Below are 14298 nucleotides of genomic sequence, written 5' to 3'. Positions count from 1 at the left end.
CATTTTCTTTTTTACACTTTGAAATATCTGCACATGAATCTCATGAACAAATTCGCAGTTTTAATGTCTCAGCCACCTTAGATTACAGGAAAAAAAATCATTTGACAGCCAGTTTCTTCATATTTCACATGAGTGGCTTTGCAATCCCTGTATAATTGAATAGATTACCCAAAACAGATCCAATGCATTTCGGAATTAGTGAAAAGACCGAGATTCTCTCTAGTAACTGGACAATCTAGTTACTGCCTTATGGGTGGAGTTTAACATATGGGGTGTTTTTCTTTCTTTCAATCCACTTGACAGGGGAGAATCTTCTCTCCTAAAACTTTTTTTTTTTTTTTGGTGCATGTGGAATTCTAAAGGGGACAAATGACCGAAAGCAGATACAGAAAACAAAGAAATGTATGCACGACAGAATCACTGAAGTAAAAAGAATATATCTGAATAAGCAATAAGAGTTATGTACATGAACCAAAAAAGTAGTAACCGTGTACTCACTTGCAAACCCATGACAGATTTATACATTATGAACAAGAGGAATTCAATCTGCAAGTGTAGAAACCTCGTATCAACTATAAATTGTATCCCAATTAAACCTAGGTTGTGAGAACACCTCATAATCAATCGGCCCTTCCAAAACACGATCAACAGTCTGCACATCTTGTAAGATAGCAGGCTGAAAGCCATCACTTACTGATGGTAACAGTTTATACATCACCAACACACCCAGAGTGAATATTGCTTGTAGCTTCATCAAGTCCCCATGGATTGAAAAGAAGATGAGCATAGAGATCAGATAAAGATCTACACAGAAGCGCATGACTGATAATACTGTATCCATCAGTTTTCCATCGTTACCAGCAGGAAAACCCCGAACTCGGTAAACAAATAAGAAGTTGTACTTATCGACCATGTACCTGTAACCAAAGTAAATAGCACCAACTGGAACCACAAGAGGAGCAAATGAGGAGTAGATCATTGTAAGGGCAAATATGGTGAGGTTAAAAGCATAATACAGAGCAAAATCGAAGTTTTGCTTAGGCATGGGTGAAGCTCCGCTAACTGGATAGACAGAGAGATCATGTCCCTGTAAATCAATCACATTCAGCCTTCCACCATTTCTAACCGCAGGCTCAAATTCTTCTTCTGGGATCAAAGGTCTGCGAAGGGTATCAATTACATCAGATTCTAGTGGATAGTCTTCAGTGTGTTCAGGTACTAGTTGAAGCATGTCATTCTTACGAAACTTCTGCAGATTCCTCTTTATCCATGGAATTGGCGTAAGTAAATCAACAGATATACCCAGGAAAGTGCAAGTAATCAGAAATGCAAGCGACGAAAGGCATGATTTAGCCAAAAAGGAAGCACTCATATACTGCTCAATCCTCTTGCAATCTTCCCCATCCAAATAACATCGGCCCATACTCAGGATTGTGCTCTCGAGAGAAGATTCAACCAAACCCCTTAAAACTATAAGATTTACCAAAAAGAAGCAAACCATTTTGATCAGTGCTGCCCTTTGTTCCCCCGAAACTGTAAGGTGCTTTTCAAACTTGGAGAGATAGGACAAAGCTGCTGGGATTAGTATATACATGCTCACAAACACAAGCACATTAGGCAAGAACTGAAGAAATATTGCTGCAATCCAACTTGAGCTTTGCAGCCAAGATAACCATGATTCAGCATTATCCATGGCTTCTGCATTGATAATCCTTCCTGCCCTCTGCAAAGCAGATATCACAGCAAGAGGGGAGCTGAAGAACAAGAGCAACAATAATAAAAGGGTGTTGACAATAACCCTCCGTAATTTCAATGATACCTTGGTTGAACCTAAATGACGCCAATAAATATCAGTTGCCAAAGGAGCTCGTTCCACTCTCCACTGACTTCTTTGCAGCTGCAACTCAGTTAGCGAAAAGAACCTCCCAATCCTCATTCGCTTTTCCGTCCCAAAATCCTGAACTGCCTTGTTTGCAGTATACACATCCTTGAAAACCACAAAAGCAACCCCTGCTCCTGGTCCTGCGCCTTCCTTATACGCAGCCACCTGAATCTCGAGATCAGCTCTCAACTCCTGCAACCTCCTCAACCTCTTCTCATCGGTCCAACCCAATCTATCACACACCTCCCCCCACACCCCTTTCACCTTCCCCCAAACACCATCCCCTCCCTCATAATATCCCATATACTCACCCTCCTCTTCGTCCTCACCATACACGAAACGAGCATCCATCTTTGCCACCAACTTCGAAATATCATCCCTAACCCTAACCAAATCCTCCACCAAATCATCCAAATTAGACAAATCCATAGGAACAATCACCCTATAAATCTTCCCAGGATACTTAAACTGAAAATACTCCTCAAAGGGAGTCTTATCAGTAGCCAAACTCTTAGGCACACCCTGCACCATAATAGTAAAAATCGCACTCGAAATCGCACTCGGGTCACTAGGATTTCCATAACTATCTCTAAACCTAGTGAATTTCAACCATTCCTCAATCTTAAAAACACCTCTATGCACCAAATACACAATACAAACCATGAAAACAAAATGAACCCACAAAGGAAACGAACCTTTCGCGATATGGGTAATCGTCGTTTTCGAGAAAACATCATCCATCGCCGCATTCCCTGCATAGATATTGAGCAAAATCGCAAACAAAGCAACAATAGAAGTAGCAGAGAGGGTGGCAAAGGTACCGCCTTCGATGACGAGGAATTGCGATGCATCAGCGCCACAATGGAGCGCGATCTCGCGCGCAGTGGCGTGCCAAACAGCGAGGAGCTTCGATAGGAGAGAGAAAGGGCCGGGAATACGGCGGTGATCGCTGCGAAGCTTAACAAGAAGGAAGATGCAGAGACATGAAAGAGCTCCGATTGCAGAGATGTTGAGAAGGTACTGGATGTTGCCGTACCATGTGAAGTCGTCGAAGGATGGAGGAGGTAAAGAGGGTGAGATTTCCGCCATTGTTGAAAGGTTCTCTCCTCCCAAGAATGGGGAATTGGGGGAGGAGAGAGTGTGGAAAAGGAATTAGGGTTTGAATTGGGGAAGAAGAAAAGAGGGAATCATTAGATTGATTGAAATTGAAGTAGTAGAATTGGGGATTTAGGAGAGAGAAATTAGGGGTTTGGGAATTTTGATTGAATTAGAGGGAAGAAGATGGGAGAGTTAGAGAGAGATGCTAGATGAGGAAAGGATGCAAACAAATATGTTTTTAATCTAATCTAACTGCAGGCTTACCTTTACCCACGATTATACGAGTAATTACAAATTACTGAACATCCGTTATAAAGTGACAATAAAATACGCAAAAGTTACACTAAAACGTATAAAAGTTACCCTGATATATATGAGTTATTTATGTTTCATTGATAAATTTGACAAAAGTGACACTAAATTTGACAAAAGTGACACTAAATCTGACAAAAGTGTACCCGATGTACAGTAAATTACTGAAAACCGGGTGTATACAAAAGTTTTCCTTACAAAGTACGAGTGCATAGCAGATTAGCATGTCTAAAGCAAACTCAATTACTCAAACATTCTCGATAAGCCGATAGCACTTTGGTTTAGTGATAAGGTTTGCATCTGTTAACTATGAGGTTGTGATATCAAACACCACTAAACGCTTGAGTGGGGATTCCGACTTATGAGAGGTTTTGACCCGATAAAGCCCTTCTCAAATACAAGTAGCAACGGTGCTTATTGCTCAGTCAAGTAATTTAGGGGTGAAAGTTCGGTTTTCGGTTTGGTTTTTTGCCCAAACCGAAACCGAACCACCATATTTCGGTTTCGAGATTTTGTAAACCACACCGCACCACTTTAATTTTGAAACCGAACCAAACCAAACCACCTAAATTTCGATTTTCTAAAAAAACCAAACCTCATCGAATTTTCCTATCCAGGAAAATAAACATCAAATTTAGCAAAAAAAACCGAACCAAACCACACCAATCAACACCGAACCAAACAAAACCACACCCTTAACCTAGATCCTTAATTCGGCACCCACCACAAATCACAATTCAATCACAAACCACCATAAAAATAATGTGGAAAAACAAAACTTAAACCAAATTAAACGAAATAAAAAGAGAACATACCTCACGTCCTCACATTCCACCAAAAAGTGTCGATTTTGGGTTTTAAAGGTGAAATTCGACCCTAGAGTTTTCATGGTCGAATTTGACATGAAAACCCTTTTAATTGATGTTGTACGAAATGAAAAACCTTAGTTTATGCCCTTATGGAGTTCGAAAATCCTCGAAACCTTAGTTGATGGTGATGCGGGCTGGTGGGGAAAAGAGGAGATGGGAGTGAAAGTGGAGAAAGGGCGGTAGAAAGAAGAGATGAAGACGAAAGGAGAGAGAGTGAGACTGAGAAGAGGAGAGAGAGTGAGACGAAGAAGAGGAGAGAGAGGGGGAACTCAGAGAAGAGGAGAGGGCGGATTAGGGTTTTTTCCTATATATACTAAGGGTAAAAATATGTTGGGCTAGGGTTTTAGTTTGGGCTTATATTTCGGTGTGGTTCGATTTTGTTCGGTTTTTCATTTTTGCAAACCGAAACCGAAATTTCGGTTTTTCATCTTTGCAAACCGAAATTTTTTTTTAATAAAAAAACCCGAAACCGAACCACTTCCGAAAAAAACCGAATCAAATTTCTTATTCGGTTTGGTTTTCGATTTGGTTCGGTTTTAAACCAAGTTTGTGTCACCCCTAAAGCAATTATACAAAACTAGTTTAGGTCCCGTACCACACAAGGTTTTTTTTTTTTACGAGAAACTAGCACATTTATTATTACTCAATAGAAGAGGCTAAATCAGCCATTACAATGTGCAAAATATCATTAGGAACCTCCTCCATCCAAACTCTAAGATCAACTAAAGAAGAACTAAGTTTCGCTAAAGCATGAGCAATGTCATTACCACTTCGCTTGACAAAAGAAAAAGAGCACGAAAGGCAGCCACGAGCAAGTTAGATAATGTCATTAATCACCATGCCAAAGACAGTAGGGAGAGCACAACCCTTTAACAAATGACCTGGCTATAAACCTTGAGACAATCGGTCTCCAAGCAAACAGTCCTAAAACCCGAATCCAAGGATATACTCAAAGAGTGTTGGCCACATCAACAACATACTTCCCTTTGAGACAAAGGCAGGCAGCCACCAGCACATCCCTCACTACATCCCGCAAACGTCACCCAAACCCACATATTGTTGCCAAAACTGCTACATCAGAGTTAATCTTTATCACGCCAAGAGCAAGTGGCTTCCACTTCGATTCCAGCTACTGCACATTACCCCTAGTTGAGCTTATAGCCTCCTGGGCTTGTTCATAGTCACCTACCATACTCAACGCTCTCTAAATAACATCAGCCAAGTCCCTCCTATGCTTCTCAAAACACCAGCCATTTCTACGAAGCCAGATCCCCCCACAAAATAGCAAAAAATATGTTCCACCATGTAGGGAATATTTTAAGCATCCCAAATTTGAACCCTACTGTGATCATACACTTAAGCATGGTGGTGTCCAAATTAAAGGGAAGGAAACTAGAGCAAAAGAGTCGCCAACAAGTTTTAAGAGCTTGTAACCGTTCACAAGGTGAAGGTTACACCCCTTCACGATCCATGAGAGCGCTAACTCCATAGTGGCCTGGAACCATGACTGGATATTCCGGGATGAAGGTACAAATTCAACCTAAAAGAGATTGAACCCGCCCTAAAATAGACCTCTACTTTATTCTTCTCATATTCATGTGCGCTTTCTAACTAACAAACAATCATTAGATGAATCCTAAGTCTGTTTAATCTACGTTGGTTGAATATTAATGCACAAACAAAACTAGTATTGGTGATCACTTGAATTAAAATCATATTAGCCTAAACCAAATTATTAATTATCTTATTAGGCGTGATTTCTAGTACAAATTCCCTTTAAACCTGCATAAAAGGCGTGATCAAGCAATAACAATAAGATTTATCAAGCAACATAATAATAATGACACAACAATTCATCATAACAATAACATTCAATCTCAAAGCATAATATTATTAGCAAGATCCTAGGCATGATACTAACTAGATTAATAACAAACCCTAGCATGTCACTAAACAATAAAGATCAAAGCTTTATCTCTAACATGATACTAACATGATATTAGAAAGAATAAGAAGCACCCTAAACATGATACTAGATACAGAACATCCTAACATGATACTAGGAATTAGAAGATCTAAGCATGCTTTTCTACAAGAATAGAGTAATAAAATTACTCACTCTGATGCCTCGTACTTCTTTCTTTCACGTCGAGGGCGAAGACAACTTTGAACTTGGCTAGGTCTGTCTAGAAGTTGTGTATGCGGAATTGTGTTTAAAAAGGCTAACTAGAAAGCAAGAGGGAGAAAGAATAAGCTATTGCTTAAGAGAGAGAAAAGAGAGAATTGGTGATTAAGGGTGATTTGAAAACGGGAATTAGGACCCTATTTATAAGAAAATTAGTCCGAAAACGATCAGAAAAAAGATCGAATTCGATTCAAAGTAAAAAAACTCTTGTCGCGAACGACAGAGTTTAGCGCGGAACGACATAATTCACGCGGCGCGACAGCCTTGTCGCAGCGTGCCATGGCTGTCGTTTCGCGCTGATTAAAAGATAAAACGCGCTTTGTACGAAAATCCTTTTCCTAATACAATTAAATAACGTATTTTATCATAATTAAAATAAGATTTTATCATTAAAACACATGTTCCATTCTAAATAAAATTCTTTATTTTCTAAAGATATAATTATTAATCCTAATTCCACTAGAATTTAAAAGAACCTTCTAGAAGATTAAAGTCAATTCTAATGATTTTAGGAATAATAATTAATGGACCCTCTACTAGATTATTGGGTCGTATATAAATAAAACTCATTTCCGGCCTAACTTAGTATTTTGGCCATAATTTAACTTCCTCATTATTCATGGAATTGGGCTTGTAATATATCGTTGGAAAGCTCTTTTCGAACCCAATCCAACTACACTATTATTGGAACCTTATCATGGACCAACCTAAATTTAACTGCTATTTTCATAAATATAGCACATTTTCGAAAACAGAAGAAAGTATTTTATTAAAGCAACCACATCACTAGACTTTTCACACTTTCACTTTGTTCGATAATCATTGACGTGAAAGGTATTCATCACTGGATTTAGTTTCTAGGGAGACACATTTGGATGTCTACACACTAATGAGGGTCCTTATGGTGCAAACGAATAGAGCCACACCACTCACCTAAAGACGAGCCATCATATTTTTCCACCTCTAACTTTAAAGAGGAGAGATACCGAATTCTTTTTGCATCTGAACAAAACATGAGCATATGCAAAATAGACTCATTTTCCACACTACACATCGGGCAAATGGGGTCAAGGCTCATACCTCTTTGAAGTAAACTCCGCCAAGCAGCCACAGCTTCCATGATGGCTCTCCAAGCAAAGTTTTTTACCTTAGGAGGAATGTCAGAATTCCACACTACAGGCCACTCAATATTACAGCTAACATTTGATGAAGTTGTTATAGCATTTTTATCCTCTATTGTGAGCAAGTTGTAAGCGCTTCCCACCGAGTAACACCCATCTTTCATATGGTGCCACACCTAAGTATCATTTTTGTCATAGAGAGGTACAAGAATATTACAGATTTCATTCACTTCCATGGGGGGAGAAATTCATACTATGAGCACCAAGGTCCCATGAATTGTTAACCCATAAATCCCAAACAAACATAGGCACACTTTCACTATCATCCGGACTTAAGGACACCTTAAAATTAGGAAGAGTTGGAACCCATGGATCATTCCAGGTATGTAGCGTAGAGCCATTACCCCGACCTTCCTAGCACCCTTCCAAATGACATCTCTAGTTCCCATTATCGATCTCAACGTATAAATCGAATTTGAGTACATCACTTTGGCCTCCGAGGAAAATATTTTCCTTTTAGGACCCGGGCCACCAAAGAATGTTTCATTTGTCAAGATACGCCACACTTGCTTACCAAGGAGAGCTTTATTGAAATTTCTCATATTACGGAACCCAAGACCTCCCCTCCTTTTTCGGCAAGTAAAGCTTGTTCCAAGCAACCCAACATAGCTTCTTTTCTTCCCCTTTCTGTCCCTAAAAGAACTGACGACACAATTTTTCAATCCCATCAAGAATGCTCACCTAAATTGAAAAACATTGCTTGCATTTTGTAAGTTGGGATTGTCTGGGAAATTGACTTGAGTTAAACTTCTCGACCAACTTGTGATAGAAAGTTACCTTTCCACCCCTTTAGTTTTTTCCAAATATGATCCTAAATTTTATGGAACACCTGTTTCTTGGAAGTACCAATGTAAATCGGCAAACCAAGATATTTTTCATCTGAAGCATGTTCTTTCATTCTTGCTCAATGTTTCGGCTAAAAGACACTTCTGACTTGTCTATATTCAATTTCTGACCAAAAGCCACCTCATAAGTGGAAAGAATTCCCAACACATTGTCAACCTCTTTCTCCATCGCTCTAACAAACAGGAGACTGTCATTCCTAAAGAAGAGGTGCGAAATAGGATTAGCATGTCATCCTATTTTCACACCATGATTAAGATTTCTTTTCTTCGCATCTCTAAGAAGGGTCGAGAGGCCCTCCGCGCACATGATAAAGAGAAACGGTGAAAGTGGATCACCTTGCCTTAGCTCTCTATTCGGCTTAAATTTCCTCGACGATTGCCCATTAACTAGAACATCAAAATCAGTACAGCTCACACATCTCATAATCAACATAACAAAATAAAATTGGCAGACCCAATTTTATCATCATTTTTTCAAGGAATGCCCATTCAACCTGTCATAAGCCTTACTCATATCAAGTTTGAGCCCAAGAAACCCCTTCTTCCCTTTCTTTTTCTTTCCAAGATAGTGAAAACACTTATACGCAATTAAGACATTGTCTGTGATCAGTCCCCCAAGAACAAACCCACTTTGCGACTCATGAATAATGAAAGGTAATGCTAGCTTAAGTCGATTACCTAATACTTTGGTGACAATATATATAATACATTACACAAATTGATAGGACTATAATCAACAGGATACTCACAATCTTTTTTTTTTTTCAGAATTAGTAAAATATGAGTCTGATTAATAGAACCTATGTCACCATCATTATTCAAAATGTTTAACACTTTCTCAATAACATCCACACCAACAATATCCCAGAATTTTTGAAAAAAGATTGCGTACATACCATTAGGGTTCGGGGCCTTAGTCGAATGCATCTGAAAAAAGGGCGGTTCTAACCTCCTCGGCATTAAAAGGGGCTGCCAAATTGTTGTACTGTCGATCAGAGACAATTCTCTCCACTTTCTCAATGACAGGTTTCGGCTCTATTTGGCTATTCCTAGCAAAAAGTCCTTCAAAATAGTTCACAAAGAATTTCGTGATTTTCTCTTCATCATCGAATTCATTCCCTGCCTTATCTTTGAATTTTTTTTTTATTTTGTTCCATTCAGCTCTTTGCTTGATCTTCGTATGGAAAAAAGTAGTATTTTTATCTCCATGTTGCAACCAATCTTGCCTCTTTCTTTGTTTCCAATACATCTCCTCCCTTCTTCCGAGCTCATCCATTCTATCATTGATTGCTTTCATTTGGGCTATGACTTCCTCAGTTTGAGTTTCTTCCATGAGGTTCTCTATTTACACCCTACACGCTTATAATTCTTTGATGAAGTCACCAAATTTCTCTCTATTCCACGCACTCAAACTGGTCGAGGTAAATGTAATTTTAGAACAAAGATTACCTCCTCGATCCCACGCCCCCGAAACAATGTTAGCACAATTTTCATCACGGAGCCACATTTCCTCAAATCGGTAGAGCTTTTTTTTCTTCTTTTTTTTTCTTTGGAGTATTCGAAGCCTCCTTGATGCATAAGAGAATTGGAAGGTGATATGATTTTCTTTTTGTGAGATGCGAGACAAAAGAGCCCGGTAAGCATTCCCTCCACGCCCGATTTGCAAGAAAACGATCAAGGCGTTCTTGTATGTTCTCTACTCCTCCTCTATTATTCGACCAAGTGTAGTCATGTCCAATATAACCAAGATCCTCAAGATTTCAGTAGGTGTTAGCTTCCCTTAAGATATTATCTTCCCATTTCCCCAAACCATAACATATTTTTCTCTTTTCATGCCTTTAAACCCAAAATAATTCATTTCGTGTCCCTTAAAATCATTCATTTCGTGTCCTTTTTATAAAAACATTTATGCCAGTTTATTTTAGTCCATAATATGGTCCAATGATTGAGTAGTTGGATGGGGCTTGAAAAAACCTTATATATATATAGTAGTTCTTAGAGAGCCACGTAAGATTTAATTTTCTTAGCGTCACGTAGGATTATAAATTTAAGTTGTAGCCAATTACATAAGAGATTATTAATGTCTTTTACAATTAATTAATTCAAATGCCACATAAGCAAAATTGACGAATGAGATTTTAAAGTTTAAATTAATTAAATATAAAATATTATCTTTTGAGATTAGGAATTTTATCTATTATTTTAAAACTAATATAATAACAATTTTAATCACTTAAATATGAAAAATATGTTTAAAAAAATACTAACCAACCGTACATTGCACGGGCTTCATCTAGTTAGGATTAATTGGAAGCTTATATAAATTTCTAAAAGATCTTAATTATCCTTTTGAAAAGATAAGATTAAAGAGTTCGAAATTGAATAAAACTCCTCTTTTTTAAAGTCTTACTTCTATTCGAATTGAAAGATGTTCAAAGATAGTCAGATATGATAATCGTGGCTCATAGTTTTTATCTATATCTTAGATGGTTGGATATCCCTTGTTATTATCTTTCCCATGAAATATTAAAGTATTAATTCCAAGCTATAACGAAAAAGATATAAAAGAAATACAAAACTCTATCCAAAACTGACATCGTCAAACTATTTCGGCCATATATATTATTCTACAAAGGATTTTAATCTGATTCAAATTGGGTTAGAAAATAGACTTCAAGAGCTTTCCAACGACATATTATTTATCTTATTCTAATTTATGGATCAAAAGATATGATAAATACAAAAATTGTAAAAACTGCTGTCTATCCCAAGAGTTTTATTTAGATTCGAATTCGATCTTTTCTTTATTCTTCTACCCTTCTTTTTTCATTATAAATAGAGTTCATATCACCCATTTCTCAATCATCAACAAGCTTGATCACAAATCATTCTCTCTTCCTCTCTTATACACTAAAACCTTCTTTTCTCTCTCTCTCTCTCTCTTGGTTAAACCTAAATTCTAGCCCTCCCTATTCTCTCATTATACATCCCTTAAGCACTCCAAGAAGTCCATACTTGACCCGAGGTTTCATCCTTAAACCAAGGCGTGAAAGGTATAATTTACCGAGGATTTGAACCAAATGAATTCTACTTTTTATTTAATTATTTCAATTTGATTTATAATTTTATTGAAGTTACTAACAATTTATTCATGATGTAGCAATTCAAGGAAACGCGGAAAGTTAGTAATTAATCACTTAATTACTCTTATTATTATTCTTATTGCTAGTATCATGATTAGGGTTATTATTTGATTTGACTATGCTATTATTGTTAAATTGCTTCTAATATTAATGTTTATTTTATTGTTATTATGATCACCATATTGCATGTTAAAGGGAATATGTAATTGAAAATCACGCTTAATAAGATAATTTTGACGACCGGTTTAGGTTCCTTTTTAATCTTGTTGTTTAATCATGTGATCACTAATATTTTAGAATTATATGTTGCATTAATATTCAACCAATTTAGCCTGATAATAGTTTGGAGCAAATTGAATCTTTATTTGTAGCCTTTGAGGTCGCAGGAATTCTTTTCACTATAAGAACCGAGTAGAGGCCAATATGGGCGAATGTGACTCCATGACTCACTTTGTACTATCATCCTTGATCCTCCTTTTGTGGTTCCGAACCAAATGGAGTTAGTAATCTCATGGATTATGAATGGGGTTTAACCTTCACGGGTCAATCGTTGTTGCCTATCGTTGTCCCTTTATTCGTGGTTGCCTTAAATGATCCGTGAGTGGTTTACAAGTTCCTTAAATACTTTTTGGCGGCTCCCTACGTTCCTTATCCTTAATCGTATACGTCAATTTCCACTTCCTATGAGTGTCAAGCATATTCACAACATGCTAACGTAGGCGCACTTCAAACGACACCTACACAACTCATTCACCTTTTCTGTCTCAACAACTTTCGGAGCTTCTCTGTTTTTTGGCGTCGTGACAAAAAGAGCCTTCGCACAGTTACTATGCTTGCCCTCCATCTCATCCCTTCCTCCAATGTTGTACTTCCATGGTGACGCCTTCAACCACGAGCCATAAGGTAGGGCTGGTTCTTCAATGTCTTTAATTTCCTCACAGTCTTTCACTCCATGTCCCATCATTCCACAGAAAAAACAGAAAAGAGGTGGTTTTCATACTTCACCTCAAAGGCTTCTTCAACACCACATCTCAATTTCAGCCTAATTTGCTTACATAAAGGCTTACGGACATCCACAAGACACGAATCCTAATGGATTTATCAATCACAACCTTCGCTGCTGCATCTAATTTAACAAAAGTACCAAGCTTATTGCCTATCTTTTCAACATTCGTGAGATTTAATCTTTTAAGGGGAAGATTATACACCCTAATCCACATATATAGGCAGGCGAAACAACTCAATATCTGAAGGTTTCATTGAATCAGTAGTTTCACCAAGAATTAAAGCATAACGATCGATCGAAGTCCCAAGATTAGTTATAAGATGTGGAAAAAACGGCTTAACCTTTGTATTGATATTAATCACATATATATACACAATACAAAACATAATCCAACATGCATAAAACTCCTAACAAGATAAACTTGGCAAATATACAAACATAACACAAGTACACCAAAGCGACTCTAATACGGATAAAATAGCCAATAGTTAAGCTGCATTAGGTTCAATTAGATCGATTACTACTCAAAATAACAAACAATCTTTAGCAAAATTAATACTACCTTCGTTACATATTAATATATTATGTGCAACTTTTAAATATTTTATATTTTACAAATAACACCTAAAAGTTGCAAATAATATGTAACAGATGTAATAATCTAATATACTAATACAAACCTTATATAGAGGCATGCATATTTATTTTTATTTTGAACATAAAAACAATTAGAGTTGCATTTGCAGGAGAGTGGTGCAGCAATCATACTTCCACTCCCACTCCCACTCCCGGAGGTGAAATTATTTCAGTAGCTAAAAACATAAGATTGATGTCATTGCACATCACTTTGATGTTGCATTCTTCAAAACTATAGCGACCCTGAGCCTTTAACCCAAAGTGTAACACTTTTTTATCCCATAAATCACGAGAGATCGAGTCCACAGTCTTGTTCTCAACTCGCACATCATCTTCATTGATCTTCATATGAAATTTCAATTGGCCTATGCCTTGGCCTTGAATAAAGGGTTCAAATGTGGTATTATATGTTTTATAGTATTACGTTTAATAAAATATTTAAAATAAAACATAAATTTTTTATGCTTTGTTTACTCTTGTAAAGACATTCCAATTAATATCCTAACTAATATACTAGTATGATATCATTCCAAAAAGTAAAATAATTATATAAAAATGAATATTTTAAATGTAAGGACTAACTATTTAAGTATTTACAAAATTGCTTCAACCACCATATACCAACGACAAAACTTAAGTTGGAGGGCTAAAATCAATCAGTAAAGATAAGGGTTCAAATCAAACAGTGGACATATACATTATTTAGGGATGGAGGCCGAGAGTAGTTAGTACTGTTGTTAATTTAATGTTAAAATAATGCATCACGTACATTTAAATTTCAATGTGTTTTATTCACCTGATTTTTCACATATTTGAAATTAAGTGATGAACTTATTTGAATTTATTAAAATTAATTTTAGTTGTCATTTGTACTTGGGTAACCCTAATTATCAAACCTTATTTTCCTTGAATTTAATTTATTCGAACTTAATTGAAATTATTAGACTTGAAATAAGTGAAAATAAGGTAAACAAAACATGCCCTTAGAGTTTGTTCTCTTTATCTAAACGTACCTAAATTGAACTTAAAAAACCTTATTGAACTTTAATTTTAGACCTGATTGAACTTATTAAAACTTATTAGATATTATTCAACTTGTTGAAACTTTTGGACTTAACTCATTGGACCTTATTATAACTTT

General features: G+C 36.8%; 2 protein-coding genes across 2 annotated transcripts; both read right to left on the bottom strand.

The window, feature by feature from the left end:
- Positions 1-426: 426 nt before the first annotated feature.
- LOC145601524 (hyperosmolality-gated Ca2+ permeable channel 4.1-like) lies at positions 427-3193 on the bottom strand. The gene has a single exon (XM_081657557.1). It carries the CDS (start codon positions 2969-2971, stop codon positions 569-571), a length of 2403 nt encoding a protein of 800 aa, XP_081513683.1. The 5' UTR covers positions 2972-3193; the 3' UTR covers positions 427-568.
- A 5228-nt stretch (positions 3194-8421) lies between these two features.
- LOC145600671 (uncharacterized) lies at positions 8422-9266 on the bottom strand. Its single transcript, XM_081656554.1, has 4 exons — positions 9173-9266; positions 8883-9056; positions 8678-8759; positions 8422-8569 (listed from the first exon to the last, which is right to left on the bottom strand). The coding sequence occupies exons 1-4, from the start codon at positions 9264-9266 to the stop codon at positions 8422-8424; spliced, it is 498 nt and encodes a 165-aa protein (XP_081512680.1).
- Between the last annotated feature and the right edge of the window lie 5032 nt (positions 9267-14298).

The sequence above is a fragment of the Chenopodium album genome, chromosome 21 (genome assembly GCF_948465745.1).
Source record: "Chenopodium album chromosome 21, dcCheAlbu1.1, whole genome shotgun sequence".
Lineage (NCBI taxonomy): Eukaryota > Viridiplantae > Streptophyta > Magnoliopsida > Caryophyllales > Amaranthaceae > Chenopodium > Chenopodium album.
The sequence above is the reverse complement of the archived record's forward strand: the minus strand, read 5'-3'. Positions and strand labels throughout refer to the sequence as shown.